Source organism: Chenopodium album, chromosome 17, assembly GCF_948465745.1.
Source record: "Chenopodium album chromosome 17, dcCheAlbu1.1, whole genome shotgun sequence".
NCBI lineage: Eukaryota > Viridiplantae > Streptophyta > Magnoliopsida > Caryophyllales > Amaranthaceae > Chenopodium > Chenopodium album.
Genome location: NC_137850.1, coordinates 29,437,865 through 29,461,859, shown reverse-complemented (window position 1 = coordinate 29,461,859; position 23,995 = coordinate 29,437,865). Strand labels below are relative to the sequence as shown.

General features: G+C 38.7%; 1 protein-coding gene across 2 annotated transcripts; it reads left to right on the top strand.

Moving 5' to 3' along the window:
* The first annotated feature begins 3,018 nt into the window (after positions 1 to 3,018).
* On the top strand, positions 3,019 to 23,228 carry LOC145589557 (protein trichome birefringence-like 39). 2 transcript variants are annotated; one of them, XM_081646177.1, is made up of 5 exons: positions 3,019 to 3,400; positions 3,601 to 3,772; positions 20,491 to 20,663; positions 21,282 to 21,440; positions 22,751 to 23,228. In XM_081646177.1, the coding sequence occupies exons 1-5, from the start codon at positions 3,087 to 3,089 to the stop codon at positions 23,034 to 23,036; spliced, it is 1,104 nt and encodes a 367-aa protein (XP_081502303.1). In that variant the 5' UTR covers positions 3,019 to 3,086; the 3' UTR covers positions 23,037 to 23,228. The 2 variants fall into 2 exon arrangements, with proteins under 2 accessions (XP_081502303.1, XP_081502302.1); XM_081646176.1 differs by lacking the exons at positions 3,019 to 3,400; positions 3,601 to 3,772 and adding exons at positions 10,910 to 11,264; positions 11,357 to 12,106.
* Positions 23,229 to 23,995: the final 767 nt, after the last annotated feature.

The window sequence follows — 23,995 nt, the reverse complement described above, 5'->3', positions numbered from 1 at the left end:
AGATGGCATATTGGCATGTGTTATCCTTACTTTAGCTTTTAATTTAGTTTAAAACTAGCTTAAGTCCCGTGCAACACACGATTGTTACTAACTTCATATTGTAACAAATTGCAATGCTAATTCAATAATACTTTATGTAAATAAAGGTATACAATTTATTTTTTTTTTAAATAAAAGTTTAAGGTCTATAAATTTTTTTTATTAAAAAAAATGAAAATTTTGATTAATATTTGTGCTATTATATATTAATTCGAATATATATAGTATATGCATATGTAAGTTTCTAAAATGAATTTTCTCTTTTAAATTGAAATAAAGTTCAAAAATAGTAAAGTGAAACAAAAAAAAAATGATAATACTATATGAATCTTTAATAGTGGTATTATTTTGATAATGGAAAGAATATTGTTGTCAATCGGGAAAGAATATTATGGGTTATAAATAGTTTTCTTGATGTTTTTGGAAAAAAAAAAGGTAAAATGGAGGGAAAATTTTTAACCGGTAAATGACACGTGTCATTTCTGGTTTTGCTTTTAGTATAAAGTTATTGACTAGTGTGTTATCCGAGTGTTGCCTCGAAATATTACTTTGAGTAATCATCTATAATAATATATTAAAAAACATTTCTAAGAAAGTTTATGTGTCACGTAGACCCCTTATTATTCCACATTATCCACTCAATTTCTTATTACGCCACGTAATTAATAAAAATGTTCTCCACAAGATTTGAAGATACAAACCTCTCATTCTATCTAAAACTAAGCACCTTACCGCCAAGCTATGTAACATTATATGTCATCTTTTAATACAAAAATGTTAATATCTATAACAAATTTAAATGTAACGATCCAGGGCATTGCCCGGGATCAAATATGAGTTTCTTTTATTATATAAAGTATTTAAATTTTTAGTTTTAATAATTTGGAATATAATGTTGAATAGTGAAGAAAATTTAAAGAAGTTTATGAGTCTGTTTCCTTTTTAGTTTGGATGTTATTTTTATTAGGAAAATGTGATATATAGCCCTTAGAGCTACATATAAGCATTAAATACACCTACACTAGAAAATCGTATAAAGTTAGAAAATAACGAATATATAAACACTAATGTCACTGATTTACGCGTGTTTTTGTCATGAATTCCTAATTTTATACAATTTTCAAGAGTGTATTTAATGCTTATATATAGCCCGTAGGACTTCATATAGCATTACCCATTTTATTATACATTTAAATATATTTATGTGGATGACAGGATGAGTAGAGCATAAATTATTGGTAGTTGACTAGTTCAGATTTCTTTTTTTTTTTAGACAATGACTAGTTCAGATAGCAAGACGTGTGGTATGCATTCAATGAAGTTAGGAGTTCAAACATCTTTCTATGTGTTTTTTAGATAACACTTCCATGAGTTATTGAGTGATGATGTGACACGATACTAATGCAAAAAAGAGGTTATTAAGTGGTGATGTGGCAAGATGGTAGTGCAAAAAGGACCACTTTTTAGTATCAAAAGTATAGATTATTGATTTCTAAACTTATAATTTCTAATATAGGATACCAATTTTATACATTTACCCCATATTTTTACACTCCCTATTCACTTGCACAGTTACACTCACATTACCAACTTTCAATGCAACTATTTTCATTTTTCAAAATATTTACATCAAAAGACCTACTTATTTATCAAAATATTTACTACTCCCAAAGCAAATTTACGTATACTTTCTCCTAAATAATATCTTAAAGTTTTTTTTTCCCTTAATCCCATGTAAATGAATCTATATCTATACTATATATTAAAAAGCGTTTCTAATGAAGAATACACGTCACGTGTCACCCCTCTTTTCCACCAAGAAGATGCCACATCACCAAGGAGAATTGGTACATGTCAATTAAAAAATGTCTACGTTAAGAATTGAACTCGGGTTCATTAGAAAATAAATAAGAAGTCATACCAACTTTGTTATCTAATACTTTTGTTTATCAATTCTTCTTAAATATAGTTAATGTATGGCACAAGTTTTTTTTTTTTTTTTTTGGTACAAATTTAATTTCTTCAACTAAATCTATAATAAAAGTTTTTAAAATTATTATAATACATAAAACTATAATACAAAATCAAGAATTTTAAACGTATAGATGCGGAGTATCGCCTGGACCAGACACTAGTGTAACCATTAAAAAGTGATGGATTGACTATTTTTTTTGGTGCAAAGTGATGAATTGAAAATTGAGTACTAAAGTTGAATTCTTAAAAAATAAAATAAAATTAAAAAGAAGGATATATTGAGATTATGTCATTTAGACATTGACCAATACATGTTTGTCTCCCCAAGCTAATTCACCCTATCTCTAACCAAGGCTTTCACTTTTTAGTTTTTAACCTCAGCCCAATTCACCGTATTTTAAAAGATTTTTTGACTTTTACCACAAAAAAAAATCACAAAATTGTTTTTTACTATCAAAAATTTTAAAAATTTTATTTTACCACAAAAAAATTGAAAATTGTTTTTTACCACCTGCCGTCAAAAATCTAACGGAATATTTTTAATACTTCGATTTTCGTGCCAAACACATCATATTTAGGGGTTTTGGAGAGCATTTTGGCCCTTTGGGCCCAATTTGAGGTCGGAATCGAAAAAAAATGATCGGAAATGGTTCCTTTTGCGTGTTTAAAATTTTTTTAAACGCGTAAAACGAGACATTTCTGATCATTTTTTGTCATTTCTGACTTCAAATTGGAACCGTAGGCCCAAAATGCCCCCCTAAACCTATGAACAACATATTTTGCACACGAAAATTGAAGAGTTATTTTTTAACCGTTAAATTTAACAGTTTTCTTGACAGTAGGTGGTAAAAAACAATTTTTAGAAATGTTTTTGGTGATAAATTACAACTTTTAAAATTTTTAATAGTAAAAAACAATTACGTGATTTCTTTTTGTGATAAAAGTCAAAAAATCCTATTTCAAATCATTTCCTCCCTTGAAATCCTCTCTCATCAACCCTATATAAACCAAAGTATTGCTAACATTTTAAACACCCATCCTCTGCTTTTATTTGGACATAAAGATCCAACATCATGGGTACTATCTTACATTATTTTATGTTTTTATCCTCTCTTTTTCTGCTAACTTTACTACTTTCACAAAATACAGCTAAAGCCCAAAACTTCTCCAAATTAGGCAACAATTTTACTACTTCTGTAAATCATGAATTAGCATCAAACAGAGGAAGATGCAACCTTTTTCAAGGAAAATGGGTGTTTGATTCTTCTTATCCACCATATCTTTCTTCAAATTGCCCTTTCATAGACCTTGAATTTAATTGTCATACTAGACCTGATAAAATGTTCCAGAGGTATAGATGGCAGCCCTATAATTGCAATTTAAGAAGGTACCTTTCTCCCTTTCTCTATTTGTATTTTTTTACTTTCGCGCTTGATAGAGTACAAAAACCAACTTTGAGTTTTAACCATAACTCAAGCTTTTGGTTGAAGTTTAACAAGTTCCAATCGGCTAATATTGATGTAGACAGAATCTGATCCCATGTTTCGAGTATAAATAATACTAATGTGGTTCTCTTAATGTTTGTAGGTTCAATGGACTATATTTACTAAGGAAATGGAGGGGAAAGAAGATAATGTTTGTAGGTGACTCACTAAGTTTGAATCAATTTGAATCATTGGCTTGTATGATTCATTCTTGGGTTCCAAATACAAAGACTTCATACATTAGAGGTGGTGCTTTACGTTCTCTAACTTTTCAGGTACACTGACTGTTCATTCCCCTGCTTTTTATTATCATTATTAATTTTTTTTTAAACGAAGTAGGCTAGTAGTAATTTATTGCTCCTTGTGTTATGGTGTACAACTGTTAGACTAATTATGGAGTAGGGACCAAATTTATTAATCATTCCTGTACGGTTTAAGTTTATTTACTGTTGAGATTTCTTAAGCTAATTTTAATGAAATTTACTAAGAAAATTAATAGAAGTTTTACAACTATGGAAGTAGATACTACATTGAATACGTTTTATTATTACTACAAACAATTGTTTTTTTTTGTTTTTCAAACAACCCGTATTTATCAATATATAGGTAGGGGTGCTAAAATTTCTTTGAATGGTCCAAAATATCTACCAATATCCAATCTTGTTGGAGCAATTTTTTAATTTTTTAAAATTTAAAAGTAGGGGTAAAAAATACGAAGTACATAATAATACTATCGTTGTTTAAGTGAGGTTGTATAATTAAACAATTTTTTAACCCATTACTTGGTAAAATACGTATTGTTATTTAATAATAATGATGACTTTGTAGTTTGTAAGTATTTAGAACACTTTAAAATAAGTTGGGATTCTTGTGAGAGGTTGTAGCAATATATTCTAAGGAGGAATAGTTGTGTAATAGGCTAGTGGAATCTTTGGTTTCAAAGGGTTGATGATTTCAACATGTCATTTATGGGGTTTCATGCAGTTGTGCACAGGTCATTTGACTAATTTCCATCTTTCCAGCTATTTGGAAAAGAAAAAAAAGTATGCATGCCTTTTAATCTTTGGCATTTTTGATGTTTTTTTTTTGACAATTTAAGTTGTTTTATTTAACTCATGCATGATTGCATCAAGAAGTACCCTATGTATATGCCTTTCCTTTTTTTACTTTTCCTTTGATAAACTTAGGTTTAGGCTTTTTTTTTTAATTATTTTATGGTCACTTTTCATGTAATAAGGAAATTCCTAACATCTCAGTTTTTACTTTAGTTTATTTGGTTAGTTTGATTTGAAATGATATGAGGGCCCTCTCTAGTCTATAGTATAGTAGTACTTGAACAGTTCACTTATTGAAGATAAGGTAGGAATGGTAGGATTGTCTTTTCTTTGTCCTCCATAAATGGCTGACCTTACATAGATTCTATGTTGGATACATAGATTCTTAAACCCGACCCGAATTAATATCTTTTCTTGATATCTTAATAATCTGAATAGGTATTAATTATGAGGGACAATTAATCCTCAATGTCCTCAACTAATACTAACGGAGTAACGGTACAACAAGTTTAGACTAGATAAGTCCAAAACCCCTAATACAAGTTATTCTAAAATAAATAAAGTTTGGATCTGATTAAGTTCAAATCAAATTAAATTACATTTAGAATTTTTAGATATGTAAAGTTCAACCTAAGAGAACACACCTACATTAATGAGAGATAGTAAAAATAATGACAAACGAAATCCAACTCATACATACAACAAATTAAAATGAGTCAAATAATTCATTTAAAGAGAACACTCCAATTGAAAGGGGAATAATGAAAGCATTCCTATTAATATGAAACCTAGAAATTTCAAACCTTTCCGTACTTTACGCGACACCCCGAAAAATACTTTTTAGTTATTTTTTCGGTTTGTTGTGCGCGCTGTGTTTGGCGGGAAAGAAATAAGGACTTAGGTGTCAGGTGTGCATATTTTTCTACCAAAAAACATAAAAATCTTTATTAAAAAAATAAAAATAAAAATAGTGGAGTTTGGGACCTCCAATGCTTGTCTTTAAGGGGATTACTTTTTAAATTAACAGTAATGTGGTTTTCTTCCCACGTTTTCTGGGTGAGCATTTGCTTTCAAATTTGTACATTCACCACCAAATAGTGGATAGCCATTGAGGTTTATAAATAATTACAATAGTTTGATTTTTGCGCTTTATATATACTTCGTATAAAATTTAATTATAAGTATTCGTTTTCAAATTTTTGTGTATTAAATTGATTCGACTACTCTTATTATGACTAGATCACGAACCTAAATTTGATTTGATATTAAATTATTGATCAAAATAAACAATTATTGACCCATCCAACCCAATCAAAATAAAAAATTAAGTATAACATATCATAACCTGTTATTGACCCAACATGTGGTTACCAATAATCCAATTTTATTCGACTCATCGATATTAACTCAGCTTGCCATTCACCAGACCCAAATACAATGTATAACTAGATGTCAACTTGACCCATCCATTACCCAATTGAAACTGATTCAACAAGAATTAATCTTGGGTTCAATTTGATTACAACAGTAAAATTTTTAGAATTATTTTAATAATATGTTCTTTAATTTTGTCTTAGCAACATATTAATATTGACTATTGAGTTCATTTTGTTCATATCATATACATCATTTCAATAACATATTCATTATTCTTGATCAAATTATGAAGAGCCTAACTATATAGGTTTGATTTGACCCAATTTAAACTTGACCTTGAGCCAAAACTAAGATTGACCCAAAATTAGCCATGAGCCAGACCCAAACATGACTTAATATATACAGCCTAAATCTGGATTGATTCCAACCCTAATTTGACCTACGTGTCATACATCCAAAAGGGTAATAAATGACCAAACATAACTAATTTAAACTCGAATCAATCTGAACATGAACCTAATTCAAAGGATTGATTGACTTGACATGATTTGAATTTGATCCGACTCAAATTACTCGAATTGATAACTCTAGTAGCAAAGAGGGTTTGGGTGCGTTAGTGTTGCTGTATTTATTCTTAACTAATGTTGTTAAGCCACATAATTGGTTGGATTTCAATAATTTAGGAATTAAATTATGTTAAAACTTTATTTTAATATTTGGCTCATCGGACTATGTTCTTTTTCAACATTGATAGTTTAGTTTGCACAATAGAAGAATAAATTAATAAACTAGGAGAAAATGTACAAATTGAACACATACTTGCAATGAAGACATTGAAAAAATAGCGGGATTGATGACCTAGTGCGAATCAAATTGTTCAGAATTGAGATTTAAACACTTGACTATGTCAGTGGACCACTATAGTCGGTCGTATAAGTTTATAGGTAAAAACATAAATAAATAAATCAATAAAGCTAATAATAAAAATAAAGATAATACAGAAAATCTATGGAATGAATTAAGACGATCACATGTAAAATCTCAACAAAATTGTGCAGTTTTTGCACGGCAAAATTTGTGTCAAAAAAATGACCACTCATTTGGCAGTTGATAATTTACAAGCTAATATCTACCAAGCTCTCACCCATTTGTTTTGATCTCCATTATTGATTGAGATGGTCTGAAAGGAATAGTGATTTTTCAATAAGTTTTAATGACTTTTAAACCCAATATGGTCTACCATTTTCTTTTATTTTTGTCTATTGTAGGACTATTCAAATTGTGTTTGGTTCCGACTTAATTGGTTAGAGTAATATTTAGGTGGTCACTCTTTTGATTAGTTCGATTTGGTAATACTTGAATACGATCATTTTGCTATTGTCTAAAAAAAAAAATAGGATCATCTTTAGGTTTGTAGCCAAAATCAAGAATCAATCAATTTTCACTCAAAATAATTGAATATTGTTTTATGGTAATTCGAGTTAGACTAGAGAAATATATATTTTAATCGTGGCCCATTTATTAGAACTCTTGCTAGGCTTTTCATTACTTGGTACTATATTTAATAATTTTTGTATTTGTTTTGTCTCCATCATGGTTTGAGAAAAAGGAACAAACAAAATAGGCTAAATTATTGAAAAATGAATGATTCTTTTGCTGGTTAATTCAACTGTGACAATAAAACAACTTTTATGTCGTTTGCATACAGACAATTATAATTGTCGAAATGTTAGACTTGGGGGGTTGTGATTGGCTTCGGTGATTATACAATTCCCACAAAAAACGCATGATTTCCTTACCTTATCCTTATACCAGATAATTAGAGTGCCTTGAGGAGTAGTATTAAGAGGACCTGAACTTTGAGGTAAGTTAAATTAAGGTTCTCAAGTTTTAAAAGTTGTAAGACTTCAATATGAACGAAAGTTACCTTTTGGCAACTAGATGTTAACTTATTTTAGCTGTGAAATAAGAAAATTGAAAAGTCGTCCATTACATTTGTATATTGATTGTACATATTAAAAAAAAAATTGTATGAGATGAACTAACTCTTTTTTCAAATCATATCATGTACTAATTACATGTCCATGGATAAAACCGCGTCTTATGTTTGTATTACTTCGTATTTATTAAATAGTAAGAAGAAACTAGCAAGTATTTAGGCTATTAAGCCTACTTGTAGCATAAAAATTCAAATACACTAATGGTGGAAGAGAGGAGTGATTACACTCGTTAACAACTAAAGGCAAAGAGATTAACCAATTAGATTTAGGCATAGTGGCTAAGAGCGAGGGCCTGTGTATTGATAGGCCACATGTTCAAGACTTCTCACCCCATTTTGTATTGTCCTTGTGGTTTATCGGTATTAATTAAAAAAAAAAGTGTAAAGAGACTAGATGACACGAGAATGTAGTTGCACACATAAATTTTAAGCATTGACTATGTCCAAGTGCATAGATGTTTTGAAAAATCTGTTAATAATTATATAACTGGGATTATGAGAATTGAGAAGGGTGTCAAAAAGTAAAACTTGAACCAAAACTTGTTTCTCATTGAATCTTTGTTTAGGGAAATAGAAGTACACAAAATGTGGTTGTAGCATGGTTTAGTCAGTATGCAACTTCCTGGCTCATTTGTCGTAAGAAATATCTGTGACCTGAGATTGGTAGATTAGGTGGGTCCTGAAAGATTACACAAACGAATCTGATATGAAATTTTCATTTTCTTTTACCAATTTAAATAATTGAAGAAAAGTTTACTTGGTCAAAATGGGGTAATAACATGAAAGGAGTAAAAAAATTATACACAAGCTAAGATAGAAGTAAACTGAATAACATGCTTTATATTGTGTTAACTGTTGATTCTGTTGTACAAAATACTTCAGTGTATTAATAATCCTTTTATATCACTTGTTTCGGGTGAAAACAATGGGACCTTGCCGAAGGTCCCGAGAAGTGGTGAAGACTGGGCTCGGTCCAAGTGATGTTGGGCCGAGGGTTTCCTGCACAGCAAACACACGTAAACTAGCCTCGGGGGTGTTGCCGAGGAAGGCCCCTCCGATGCTAAAGTCAGTACAATGTGTAGAGAGAGAAAGCTATGCAAGAGAATTAACTGCTTGAGGCTTTTTTGTGAATCCATGTACAAATGTGATATTGATGGCTTTTATACCTTTGCATATATGGGAGAAGTGGGCCTTGGCCCAATTGACTTGCCTTGTGGACTGATCTTGACCTTAGCACAATTGAAGGGTTGAACCTTGACCTTGGGCTTTTAATTGGATCATTTAATGACTAGGCTCAATTGGACTAAATTGGACCCAAACAACTTGCCCTCCAGACCCGATTTGGAAGTATGACGGGTCGGGTTTAATTAATCAGAAAAAAGGAGGGAAGTAAATGATTTAATTAATCCAAAAAATTTGAATTTAAAACCGCAATTAATGAAATAACGGCTGCTGGATGGATAATTGTGGAAGTTGGACGGATAATGGGCGGTTAACCAAGGGAACATGTGTTTAACGGTTACTTAGTGGAGTATTTAAGAGAAATTAAAGCGCGGACTCCCAAAATTCCCATTTCTGGAAATATAATCAAAGAAGCGCACTATCTCTCCTCACTTCTTCACAAACACGAACCCAGAATTCTCGAGAAAACCCAAGAACCTGCATCGAAACTTCGCAAATTCCCCGAGCATTAAGCTTAGAAACTGAAATTCGTCATTACCAACTTGTAGATCGGCAAATTCCGCTTCAGATTAAGGTAATTTCCTTTGATTTTAGTTTATTTTTCTTCGAATTCGAACTCTTTCCCTTTTTTTCGACTTTTTCTCGAAACTCAACAATGGTGAGAGGAGTAAGAGGCAGAGCCCGTGCTCCAAGAAGAGCAAGGCAAATCCCCGATCCTAGGAACAGGACTGGGACATGGAATGGACAAAGAGTGGGGCCTGACCATGCTGAAGGGATCAGGGCGACTCCAATTTCTTCGGCGCCTCCTGAGGGAACGGAGGGGCCGAGCACCTCTGGGCAGGACGAAGGTGTCCCTGCTATGCTTTGGGATGTCCTCCATGGTTTCACTGAGTGGGAGGATGCTGAGGTAGCCTCAGCTATGATAAAGAACTGTCCCTACCCCTGGTGGGTAGAGCATGCAGAAGAATATCGGTTTGCCGAGCAGATTGAGCTGCACTACGGCATAATGGAAGCCGATGGGTATTGGTGCCGAATGCCCCTAGCATCTGATAGAATCCATCGTCCACCCCCGGAGTATGTGGGGGTGTACACGAGACAGCTTCAGTATAGGCTGAGGTTCCCCTTGGATGAGTTCATCCGAGACATGCTTATCCACTACAAAATCTCCCTCTTCCAGCTAATGCCAGTCAGCATCCGAAGGGTGATGACCTACTTGTGGGTTTGCAAATTTTTCAAATATACCCCGAACATGCACTGCTTCAAGAAAATTCATCGGCTGGTGCTGAATATTCAAAGTGGGCATGAACATCATGGTCCTGGGTGGTATCGGATTGAGTCCCGACCCTAGTACCTGACAACGTGGCCGAATGATTCTTCAGATAAAGACTGGAGAGGCCAATGGATCTAGGTTAGGGCACCCACAGATCCTGACCACCCTTACGTCTTTAGCGTCCCCCGATATCTCTCAAAGCCTGACCTAGAGATGCTCAGCCTGGGCCCCTTGGAAACGATGGCCAAGGAGACTTCAACCTCCATCAGGCCAGTATCTTTGGGAAGATGGATAACCCAGGGGGGATCGGCCGACTGAAAACAATTCCAGCAACCTGGCTCCCAGACAACCATTATGTCTTCAAGGAGCATATGCTTGCTGCTGTCGGCCTCAGCCGAAAGTTTAAAGATGGTAAGCTCCTTCGGCTGGGGCCGAAGCCTTTTCTTTTTATTTTTTTGCTTTCGCACTTATAATCTATCCAGCATTTTGATGTTGCTGAACTAACTTTTGCTCATTTTCTGTGTTCAGAGCTGAACGAGGTCACTGCCAGAATAGACTACGAGCGTCTCGGCGTTGACCAAGGGAGGACCATTCTGACCCGGGCCCCCTCCATCATTGAGCCGAAGGATCGAGACGTTCATCTGGACTTAGCTCACTTTCAAATTGAAGCTTCTGCCCTCTATCAGCGGCAGAAACCTTGGTGGAAAAAGCGAGATCCGTGGTGCCAGCTGTTGGACGAGGAGCTCGAAGCTGCTCGTACAGCCGAAGAGGTTGCACGAGCTATCGAAGCTTGTGAAGGAGGAGAAGGATCCTCCACAGCTGAAGAAGCAGCAGCAGCAGCTAGGGCCGCTGAGGAAGAAGACGAGGCTTTGCTGAAGACCTCGGTGAGTTTTTAGACTTAGCTTTTCAGCTTCTTCTTCTTTTTTTTTTTTTTTTTTTTGTACTCATATTCTTCCTGCCCCCCTGTCTTTTGCAGTCCGAAGAGAGCAAAAGACAAAGAGAAGGGAAAATCCCTGCTCGTCCTGAAGATCAAATACAAGAAGAATCTGAAGAGTCAGACATGGACGAGCAGCCTTTTCTCAAAAGAAGACGAAGGATGGCCATCATCGGCCCTTACGACTTCCAGACGAGGCCGAGGCCCGTCGGCATCGAAATAAGGGAACCTGAGGAAGGCGATGGATTGCTGAGGGTTCCTCAGCCACCACCCCAATCACCACCTCCTGAGATGGAGGTGGATAAAAAAACTCCCGATTCGAAGGGAGGGGTCCAGGAAGAGGTTAAGGAGAATGCTATGGAGCACGATGCTGAAGATGCTGTGAAGCCCGATGCTGAGGGTTTCACAGCTGATATTGCAAGAGAGGTTGAGGCTTTCGTCCTCACCCCTGAAGAGGAAGCAGATGTCATAATAATTGACTCTGCTGAGAAGGAGGAAGAAGCTGAGCCATCTAAGGCTCAAGAAGCTCCATCGTCATCCTTTCCTTCTTTCCAGACGCTGCAGTCTGGAGAAATGGGCTTCTCGGCCCCCCGCATTCCAATTCCAAATCACATCTGGGATCTCATCTTGGGCCAGAACCGAGAAGGTGCTGCAGCTTACTTCGGCAATTTTGCTGGCCTATCCGAAGTAGATAGGGCGAGGATCTGGTCGCTGAAGGCCACTGCTGGGATGGGCGAATCCAGCAGATCAGTTCAAGACCCAGCAAGGTCTAATCAACTGCTGATGATGCAGGTAAATCTCCTTCCTTGCCTTTATCTTTTTTTTTTAGTTCAGCTCTTCAGTTTAGTTTTTTTTTTTTTTTTTTTTTTTTTTTTTTTTTTTTTTTTTTTTTTTACTGACTTGTGCCTCTGTTTCCAGCTTGTGCACAATCAGACTCTCATGTAGAGCTGATAGATTCCCTACAAGATAGGGTTGATGCCGCTGAGTACGACAAGAAAGTGGCAGAGGAGGAGCTGAAGCTTGCTAAGCTGAAGCAAGCAGCAGCTGAAGAGAAGCAGCAGAAGGGTGAAGAATATGAGAAAAAAAGCTGCTGAGGCCCTTCAGACCTTCTGCGCTGCTATAGAAAAGGAAGTTTTCCCCCCACTGATAGAAGGGGAGAAATTCCTTTAGGAGCACATGGGAGTGGAAATCTCCAAATTCAAGGCTGCCATTGAGAGCCGAATCCGAGAAGGAGCTGCTGCACAAGCTGAAGTGCAACAAAAGTTGGAAGCTCTTGAGGCCAGTAGAATGGCTGCTGAAGAGGTGCTCCAAGCTCGAAATGTCCAACTCTCAGAGGCTGCTACTGCTGCTGAAGCTCAGAGAGTTAAGCTCCAAGAGGTTGAGGATCAGCTGAGGGCCAAAAAAGATGAACTGACCCAGACTCAGACTGAAGCTTCCCAAGTTCAGCAGGAGCTGAACGAGCAGAAAGATTCCTCCTCCAAGCTCGCTGATGAGCTGAAGAAATCCAAGGAAGACTTGGAGGAGACAAAGAAGAAGTTGGCTGATGCTGAGGCTCTATTCAAGGTCCGTATCTACTCCCAAGAAGAGTACGGCATGGGTTTTAGAAACGGGTTCAGAGTGTGTCGAAGATTCTGCCTACATGCTGAGCCGAAGTTGGAGTGGTCCAAATGTGCTGAATGGATCCAGGATCCCGAAGACCCTCACATGAAGTATCCAACTCCAATCGAAGCTGAGATCCTTGAGGCTGAAGAAGTCGAAGAAGAAGCTGAGAGAAAGGAGATGGAGGCTGAACGAAGAGAAAGGGAGGCTCAGCAGAGTGCAAAGCCTGCCTCTTCTGCTGCTGGGGCTGAAGTCAATGAGGGACCCAGTACTACTGATCAGTCTGATCCTCGGACTGAAGCATAGGAACTCGGGCAGTCGTCTTCAGAATCTTGCGGGTCATCGTGCGCTTAACTTAAGATTTGCCGCTTTCTAAATTTTTGCCTTGTTTTTTGCTTCAGCTTGCCTTGATGTACAAACTGCTTTCTTGTTTTTGTATGTACCTCGGCAGCTGTAATTTTCCGCTTGTGGGCGGCTGCCGATACTTTATTATGTCCTTTGAACATTTGAACTTGTAGCTCGTTTTCCGAGCATTAATCTCATTTATCTGATGCATTTTCTTCCATTGCTTTGCCTTATTTTAAATGCTTTAATGTTTCTGAACTTGATAAATTTTTGCAAAAATTTGCTAAGTATGAAGCTTTCAGTTTGAAGTATTCTGCTGAAGATAAACTTGCACTGACAGTGCCTCTTGCCCCCCCAGTAATCTGAAGACTCAAGTCTTTTGATTGCTGAGTTGGGTTTTGATCCTTTAACTTTCAGACGAAGCTGAATGAAAAATTTCTAACAGTTGCTGTTATCCTTGATTTTCTGTCTATGTTTAAAAATGGATACCTGAAACACAAGGCCAACTGAAGGCAATGTTTCAGATAATGGCTTTCTGGGATACAAGGCTCAGTTAAGGCAATATCCCAGACTTGTCCATGGACTAATGTCTTTGGAGAACAAGTCTTACTGAAGTTTGACTTCAGCTGAAAGACCAGAGTTCTTTAAAAAAACGAGTTTGTCAGCGATCTGAAACCCAGTTACCCGAAGGCAAAGGTTTAGGCAAAGGTTTCAGACGAGGCTGAATAAAAACCCTTAAAGAGTAGATAGAATAAAGAAAACTTGAAAGAATAAAAAGTTGCAAATAATTACAGAAATAGTGGCTCTAGGGCCTTTCATTAATAATTCAAAATGTACTTACAAAGATTGTTCTGCCCCGAAGGGTTTACACATGATATTTCTTAAGTACATCAGCATTCCAATGATTTTTCAGCTCAGTTCCATCTAGCTGACGGAGTCGGTATGTCCCTGGCTGAAGCTCATCATAGATTTCATAGGGTCCTTCCCATGCAGCTGAGAGTTTCCCATGGATTCGGCCTTTCTGAACTGCAGTAGCATTCCGAAGGACAAGGTCTCCAATTTTGAGAGGCCTTGCATGGACCCTTCGGTTGTAAAATTTGTTGATTCTCTGCTTATAAGTAGCCATTCTGTCTCGGGCTGAGTCTCTTACTTCATCGAGGAAATCGAGGGATTCCTTCATAAGTTGCTCATTCTCAGCCGAGAAGTGATGCACTCGTAAACTTTCAAAGCCGATTTCCATTGGAAGAACGGCTTCGGCACCATACACCAGCTCAAAAGGTGAATAGCCCGTTGCCTCTTTTTCAGTTGTCCGAAGTGACCAGAAGGTTCCTGGAAGTTCCTCTATCCACTTGGACTTTTGATCTTCAACACTTTTCTTCAAAGCATTGAGGATTTGTTTATTTGCAGCTTCAGCTTGGCCATTACTTTGTGGATGACACACTGCTGAATATGCCAATTTGATGCCGAACTGATCTGTGTACCGCCTCAGCGGCAGATTATCAAATTTCTTCCCATGATCGAAGACAAAGACCTTCGGAATACCGAAGCGGGTAATAATGTTCTGCCAGATAAATTTCCTGACAGTTTGCTCTGTGATATTCGAAGCTGCTTCAGCCTCAATCCATTTGCTGAAATAGTCGATGCCGACTATTAACCATCTTTTTTGGTAAGGTGCATCTGGAAAGGGTCCCAAAATATCCAGCCCCCATTGGGCAAATGGAAGTGGATTAAGGATCGGCTGAAGGTCTCTAGCTGATGGATGACTGGTGCAAAGTTTTGACATTTTTCACATTTTCGGACCAGCTCCTTAGCATCTGAGATCATGGTGGGCCAGTAATATCCGGCCCTCAATGCCTTGTGGGCTAGGGTCCTTCCCCCGATGTGGTTCCCACAGATGCCGAGGTGAATTTCCCAAAGGATGTAATCTGCATCTGTTGGTCCTATGCATTTCAGCAGTGGGGCAGAGAAGGACGTTTTCAGAAGCTCCCCTCTGAAGACGATGAACCTTGAGCTGGTTCTCTTCAGTTTGGAGGCCAAAATTCTATCTTCGGGAATTTCTCCTCGAAACTTGAAAGCTAGGATGGGATCCATCCAGCTGGGCTCTGGGTCAGCGCAGGACACTTCAGGTGCTTCGTCGACACTTCTTTCTCGGCGCACTTCCACATATACAGATCTGTTCAGCTTAGAGAGAGTTGAACTGGCAAGTTTGGAGAGTGCGTCGGCTTGAGCATTCTGACCCCTTGGGATCAACTGAACTTCAAAAGTTCTCAGCTTTGCAATAACTGATTTGATCTTGGCAAGATAGGCTATCATGGAGGGCTCTTTGGCCCCGTAGCTGCCACCGATCTGATATGCAACTAGCTGAGAATCTGTTTTCAGGCAGACATGCTCGGCTTCCAGAGAGATGCACAATTCTAGGCCAGCAATTGCTGCTTTATATTCAGCTTCGTTGTTTGAAGCCTTGAAAGAAAATTTGAGTGCATACTCAAAGGATTTGCCTTCGGGAGAGGTTATCACTACCCCTGCCCCCGAACCATTTACGGTGGAGGATCCATCCGTAAGTATGGTCCAGATTTTCTTTTCATCGTCTAGCGTCTCCTGGTACGAGCACTCGGCCAGGAAGTCCGCTATTGCCTGAGCCTTGATGGCTGCTCTCGGCTGGTAGCTGATGCTGAATTCGGTGAGCTCAAAAGCCCACTTGGCCAGCCTACCGGATTTTTCAACTTTGCCGAGAACTTTTTCCAGCGGTTGATCAGTTAAGACCACTATCTGATGGCAATCAAAATAGGGCCCCAGCTTCCGAGCAGCTACCACCACTGCAAAGGCGACTTTTTCGAGTAGAGGGTAGCGGGTTTCGGCATCCGTCAGAGTGTGACTGACGAAGTAGATCGGTTGCTGAATTTTATTTTCTTCCCTCAGCAGCACTACACTGATGGTGGCTGGGCTGACAGCCACGTACAGATACAAAGTTTCTCCCTCTACTGGGCTAGCCAGTGTTGGGATTTGAGCCAGATGCTCCCGAAGCTGCTTGAAGGCTTCTTTTTGCTCTTCTTCCCAAACGAGCTCTTTTGTTTTTGGAAGTTTCAAGGCTTTGAAGAAAGGTAACCCCTTGTCCGAAGCTCTGGAAATGAACCTCGAGAGGGCCGCCATTCTTCCGGTGAGCCGCTGAACGTCCCTCTTTGTTTTCGGCTCAGGAAGATCGAGCGCTGCTTTGACTTTGGAGGGATTGGCATCAATCCCCCTCTTGCTGACCATGAACTCCAGGAATTTCCCTGGCTTCATGCCGAAGACACATTTCTTCGGATTCAGCTTCATTTGGTGTTTTCTTAAGGTGGCGAAGGTTTCAGCCAGGTCCTTAACACGGTCTTCAGATTTTTTGCTTTTGACGATTGAATCGTCAACATAGACTTCCATGTTTCAGCCTTTTTGATAGGCAAAAACTTGATCCACAATCCGAAGGGCATCATTTTATAATTGTACACCCCGACGTTCGTGACGAATACCGTCTTTGCTCGGTCATCGGGGTGCATGAAGATCTGATGATACCCCGAGAATGCGTCCATGAAACTAAGCAAGGCATGGCCACTTGTCGAGTTAACTAGCTGATCGATCCTCGGCAAGGGATAGAAATCCTTAGGACAAGCCTTATTTAGGTCCGTGAAGTCAACACACATTCTCCAGGTACTATTGGCCTTCTAAACCATCACCACATTTGCCAGCCATTCTGGATATTGACAGGGTTCGATGAAGCCTGCATCCAGCAACTTTTTGACCTCGGCTGCAATGTCTTGGTTCTTATTTGCGGAGTAATTCCGCTTCTTCTGCTTAACTGGCCGACACGTTGGGTCGACGTTAAGCTTATGGGAGATGAGGTCTGGACTTAGCCCAGGCATATCAGCTGCCGAGAAAGCAAACACATCTCTGTTGTCCCGAAAGAGTTGAATAAGTTCACAACGGGTGCTCGGATCAAGGTCCATCCCGATTGTTACACATTTCTCAGCATCTCCTTCGGTCAACTCAACCGTTTCAGTCTGCTGGTCCAGGTCCATTGTTGATGGGCTGGACTCTTCACAATCTGGCCTGCTGTCTATATCAGCAGGCGTCCTAGACTTTTTTTTCTTCGACTGGCTCTCAGAGTCTTTCAGCTCAGATGAAGAGCTAGCCTTTTCTTTTTCTGGCCCTTTTTCTTTGGGCACAGAACCTTGGGCCGAAGCACTTATACCTTTCTGCTTTTTTGTGCTCGGCTCTCTTTCTTTTTCTTTCTCCTCCTCATCCTCATCGTCGTCATCTAGGCGACTAGTGGATGGCTTGAGGTAATTGCACCTTCGGGCCTCCTTTTGGCTGCCCTGGATCCTTTCGGGGAAGCCGGCGTTTGAAACGTAGATCATCAGCTGATGATAAGTTGAGACGACCCCTTGGATTTCGTGAATTATGGGTCTCCCCAAAATCACGTTGTACACTTAAGGAGTGTTGATGACCAAAAATTCAGTCATGACGTTCCTAGCTGCTTCATCGCAGCCGATGGTGACAGGAAGTAGAACCTTCCCATCAGGATAAGTTGAAGCCCCATTGAATCCGGATAGTGGATAGGATACCGGCGTGAGGTGCTTGGGCTTCAGCTTGATTTGATTGTAGGCCTTTCGGAATAAAATATTTGCTCCGCTACCACCGTCAATTAGAACTTTGCTGACGTCGTGGTTGGCCACCGTGGCGATGATCACCAACGGGTCCTCATGAGGGTACGTCACCCCCCGACAGTCAGCGGATGTGAACGTCATGTTCGACACCTGTGACTGGGGCGGCTGAATGTCAGCATGGTTCACCTGATGGGTCAGAGCCCTGAGGTGACGCTTGTGTTCCCTCCGAGAGCACGCTCCTCCCGAAATAACATGGATTGGAGAGAATTTTCCTTCCGCAGTTTTGCTGTTCTTTCGGGGGAAGTCAATTTCTTGCCGAGAGTCCTTTTCGGACTTCTCAGCCTCTTTTTTCTCGCGATGATCCGCGATATATTTTTTCAAGTACCCCTTTCGGACCATATCCTTGATTTGGTCCTTCAGCTGGATACACTCCTCAGTGTTGTGTCCCGGTGATTCACGGAACTCACACCACTGATTTTTATTTTTCCGCTGATACCACTCTGGGAGTGGTCTCGGCTTTCTGTAACTCTGCTCCTTCGTTACGCTGTAAATCTTAGCGCACGGAAGAGAGAGTGGAGTGTAGGATTCGTATCTGCCAGCAAAAGGAGCAGATTTTCCCTTCTTCGACTCGTTGGCCGAAGATTGTTCCGAGGCTTTCGCCTTTCCCTTTGCCTTCTGGCCTTGGCCTTCAGATGAGGGTGCTTGTTTTTGTTTCCCTCCCCCAGATTGAGGTTGAGTTTTTGTTTTGTTCCACTCTTCTGCTCGGATGAACTTATTCGAAGCATTCAGTGCCTCCTCCAAGGTCCTGGGTGGATTCATAACCATGAAGTCGAAGAACGGTCCAGTTTTGAGACCGTGCTGAAGGGCGAAAACGGCCAGCCCTTGGTCCAGCTGAGAAATGCTGGACGACTCGTTGCTGAAGCCAGTCAAATAGTCTCGGAGGCTTTCAGCCTCCCCTTGCTGCAGACCCATGAGTTCTGCAGTGGTCTTCTCTTGGCGGTTTGCCGTAGAAAACTTGCTCTTGAATTTGGAGGACAGATCGTCCCACCCGGTTATTGAGCCTTCTTTCACTCCCTTGGAGATCCACGCTTGCGCGACCCCCTTGAGAGTGGTTGGGAAATATTTTCACCAAGTCGCTTCGGACCTGGGGCAAAGATGCATGTGTGCCTCGTAAAAGGCAATATGGTCCTTCGGATCTGAAGTTCCATCATAAGTAATGTGCGACGGGATTTTAACCGTCGGCACATGGGCTTCCAGTATCCACTGCTCGAATGGAGAACTGGAGGGCAGCATCACAGCCTTACCCTTATTCCCAGCCGAAGGGACCGTGCTCCGCTCTCTCAGAGAGGTAGAAGTGGTTTTCGTCCCTGGCTGGGAGGTCTGGGCCTCGGCTGCAGGGTAGGAGAGGCGGCTGAGCACGCTCCGTTCCCTGTTGCCGAGACGGTCGTGAACGCTTCGGCAAACAGTTTCTGGTCGAGAGGCAGAACTGCTACTCTTATGGGCCCTGCTCGCGGTGAGCTGAGTGGATGAAGGTTTCCCCCCATCCTGGCCGGGGTTCCTCCGCTGATTCCTGGTTTGCGGAGGGGTTCGGTCGCGTGGAGGCGGCATATTTTGGGCCTTCATGGCTTCCATGAGGACCGCTAAGGCTCTCACTACCTCCTCCGAGTTGGGCCCCGTCAAGGGTGTCCTCGGCTGAGAGCGAGAGTGGGTGTGAATGCTCCGAGATTGACTCCGAGCATGGGATTTGGTCCTTTGAGTGGACCGGTTGTCCCCATTTGACAGAGGTGGACTCGGCGGATGATTGGACTGAATTAGAGGAGATTCGGATCTCTCCCTAAGCTCTCCTTGAGATTCGGGTCCCGTGGAGGGGCTCCGATCCCGAGGAGGAGATGGACTAGGAGTAGGGCGTTCTAAGGGACCCCCTCCCAGTGATTTTCGGCGTTTCCTCAAAGGAGAAGCACCGTTGCTCTTGTTCTTGCGATTCTTAGCCATTGGAACTAAGATTAGGGTAGAACTAATGAAATTGGCTTAAAGATTTTTTGAAAGTCTTCCCCACAGACGGCGCCAAATTGTTTCGGGTGAAAACAATGGGATCTTGCCGAAGGTCCCGAGAAGTGGTGAAGACTGGGCTCGGTCCAAGTGATGTTGGGCTGAGGGTTTCCTGCACAGCAAACACACGTAAACTAGCCTTGGGGGTGTTGCCGAGGAAGACCCCTCCGATGAAAAAGTCAGTACAATGTGTAGAGAGAGAAAGCTATGCAAGAGAATTAATTGCTTGAGGCTTTTTTGTTAATCCATGTACAAATGTGATATTGATGGCTTTTATACCTTTGCATATATGGGAGAAGTGGGCCTTGGCCCAATTGACTTGCCTTGTGTACTGATCTTGACCTTAGCACAATTGGAGGGTTGAACCTTGACCTTGGGCTTTTAATTGGATCATTTAATGACTAGGCCCAATTGGACTAAATTGGACCCAAGCAACACTTAAATCATCATTTCAATATGCTATTGGTTACATGTGTTGTGTATGCATAATTTTATAAATTGTAAAGGGAAATAATGTAATTACTTTGATGCAACTTTAACGCACAGGAATTTGGAGTTACTATAATGTTGTATAGAACACCATTTCTAGTAGATCTTGTGAATGAGAAAATTGGACGAGTATTGAAGCTTGATTCTATCAGTGGTAATGTGTGGAAAGGAATGGACATGCTTATCTTCAATTCATGGCATTGGTGGACACACACCGGCCGAGCTCAGCCGTATGTTCCTCCTACCTCCTCTGTCATCTCCATACTTCAATTAATTCCATCTTCTCTATTTTTTCTTTGTGTTTCGCTTTAGTATTAGTTTGCTCATGATGCAATTCTGAGACTCTTTCTACAATGACTTTAGTTATTGTAAATGGAGTTGTTTTACCTTAATGTAATACTCCGTAGTAATGTATGATTGACTTGTTCTAAACTCGTTTCTAAGCTTTCACATACAATGACGAAAATATGTGAATGGTTTAAGCATTTAATCAACAAGGTTTACTAGTTTGGTGCTCCTAGATACATTTAATAATTTTTGTAGTAGCATAGATTGACATAGTATTTTGTACATTGTACATCGTAGTTGTATATCATAAAAGATTGCGGTAGTATGTCCATATCATATTTTCGTGACATGAAACTAAAGACTACATGGGATTCATTGTGACCTCATTATGTCTTCCATACAATTAACTTCTAGGTTAATTTGTTAATTTTTAAAGCAAAAGGAGTTAATTCTCATCATTGAGCTTTCCAATCTTGTTTCATGAAGCATGTTTTAGAATTATGACTTTGATCGTAATTTGATTGAAAAAAGCAATTATCTAACAGAAATATATGACGCAGGTGGGACTATATTCAAGTGGGGAACAAGTTATATAAAGATATGAATCGTATGATTGCATATTATAAAGGCCTAACAACTTGGGCTAGATGGGTTAATCTCAATGTGAATCCTTCTAAGACTAAAGTCTTCTTCGTTGGCATTTCTCCTTCACATGATTTGTAAGTTCTTTCCACAATTTCTTTCTTTTTCCACCATTATCCAACCTTTTTCTATTCTTTAACTTATCATTAGAAAATTCGATCATAAAGTATACTGTATACATGATTACATATATTAATCTTAATATTAATCTTAATGTCTCTTAGATATGCCAAATTGACTTTTGTGATCATATCTTACTACTATCTCCATTTGGAGAGTGTTTGATAAGGTGAGTGGTTGTAACAAAATGTTTGATAAAGCGCGTGTTAAGAAGGGGTAGATGTTAATATAAAAATAAAAAATACATGTACAGTAAGAGAAATTGATTTTAAGGTGTAAATATTGTATTTTAAGAGAAATAACATAGTAAAAGGGGTTTAATACAAATGGAATAAAGTAAAAGTATCGGCAACTTTTATAATAAAAAATTAAAAACCAAAACAAAAAGAGTTGGGGTCATTCATAACAAAAAGGGTTAGGCCCAATTTAGGATAACTTTTTACCGTTTTAGGATATTTTCTAATTTGTAAAATATTTAGTATACATCATTTTAATAAAAAAAAAAGTTTTATGAAGAATAATATGCTATGTAATTTCCCTCAAATATATATATATATATATATATATATATATATATATATATATATATATATATATATATATATATATATATATATATATATATAAAAATTACGCTACATAATTACCTTATATTTTAGGAGTAGTTTTTACAAGGTAAATTTACAACCTTGTCTCTCCTTAATAAAGTGAATATGGGGCAATCTTGTCTCCTTAAGGGACAGGGGAAGTATAAAAATGTGTGGTTTAATTTTTATATTTTTCAATAAATTGAATGTAATAATAGTGTGGTCACATATTAGGCCCAAGCTATTTAGAAAATACCATGCAATAGGTGAGGTTAACAAGTTTTAAGTCCAAAAAAAGTCAATTTTAGTCTTGTTATAAGAGAGGAATTATTAAATAAAAGGAAGTACCTTTCTAACTCTTATCACCAAATTGTAGGTAAGTTAAATCATTATCAAATCAACAAAATCACCAACAAATATTCTTTAATCATAAGAAACATCTTTCGAATACTCTCCTTAATTAAAGTAGCAATACTATGATGATTGTAATTTGGTAGTAATAATCATGATAACAAGAGGATCAAGGAGTGGACGAAGGTATGGTTAGTCCCTCTCTCCTCCTAGTGTGATCAAGGTTCCATCCTCATCCCACCCCTTATATGATAGGTGGGGTACCCCCTATATTACCGTATATAAAAGAAAAATCATGATGACAAATTATATGTTATTCGTTAATGCAGTGGAAGTGATTGGGATGAACCATCAAGATCATGCTCGAGTGAAAAGGAGCCCTTCTCCGGCACAAAATACCCGGCGGGCACCCCGCAAGAATGGGCTGTGGTGGAGAAAGTAATAAGCAGAATACAAAAACTAGTGTTTTGGCTTGATATAACATCTCTATCACAATACAGAATTGATGCACATCCTTCTAAATATAGTGGCCGAGGAAAAGATTGTAGTCATTGGTGTTTGCCTGGGTTGCCTGATACTTGGAATCAACTTCTATATAATGCTCTCTTTCAATGATTTGCTACTTTTGAACAAAAATCAACAAGTAATTAAGTGGAGTAAAGATAGAACATGTGCAACTAATTGAAGTTGGTGTATGTTATAATTGGTGAAATTAGGTTGGGTTTTGTGTATGATTTGTTTACAATTTTAAATTTTGTATTTGCCTCTTAGAATTTGGATTTCAATTTGATATTTTTTAAGTGGGAAGTTGGGGTGCATAAGGAAGGACTTTTGCTTCAAGTGTAAAAAAGTTGTCCATCTTTGGTCAAAAAGGTGCAGCATTTTACTAGTATTATCATTGCGAGTTTACATGAATGAAGGAACTTGATTTCTTAATTTTCAAATAATCTTTGGGTATTTGTGTATATTTATTTTTTCTGATTTGATTTCGCTGGATGAATCTAGATAAAGAACCTTATTTATACTTGTTTTGATGTTCAAAAATTTGAATTTGATTTGTATTTGTAAGGATTTGGGATCTTTCCGTTGTTTAAATGGAAAAGAAACATACTTTGTAGTAGAGGTGTCAAAACCGAACCGATCCGAAAAAAGCTATCCGTTTCGAACTGTAACCGATCTGATTTGATCCGAGAAATTCAAGACCCAAACCCGATCTGTAACTGAACTGAACTCAACCCGAATCCGAATTCGACCCGATCTGAACTCAACCCGGCACTGATTTGATTCGACCTGAACTCAACCCGAATCCGGTTTGACCCGACCTGAACTCTAACCAAATCGATTTGATCCAACCCGAGCTTAACCCGATCCGAAATTGACCCGGCAAATAACCGATCTAATCCGATCTGTTTTGACCTGAATTGATATTAACCCGACCCGATTTTAACTCGATTTGATTTTTACCCGATCCGAATTTAACCAGGCCATAATTAATTTTTGACCTTTTTATTCAAGTTCTTATACTGCTCCGTTATTATTAATAAGTTTACGTTTTTTACTACAAAGAAATAATC

What these genes read in the sequence shown, in the direction of transcription:
- LOC145589557 (XM_081646176.1), top strand. Translation starts at nt 11,441, where the DNA reads ATGGACGAGCAGCCTTTTCTCAAAAGAAGACGAAGGATGGCCATCATC. An exon ending in ATCAACTGCTGATGATGCAG is followed by an intron (nt 12,107 to 20,490) that starts GTAAATCTCCTT and finishes TTTAACGCACAG; the next exon opens with GAATTTGGAGTTACTATAAT. An exon ending in CACACCGGCCGAGCTCAGCC is followed by an intron (nt 20,664 to 21,281) that starts GTATGTTCCTCC and finishes TATATGACGCAG; the next exon opens with GTGGGACTATATTCAAGTGG.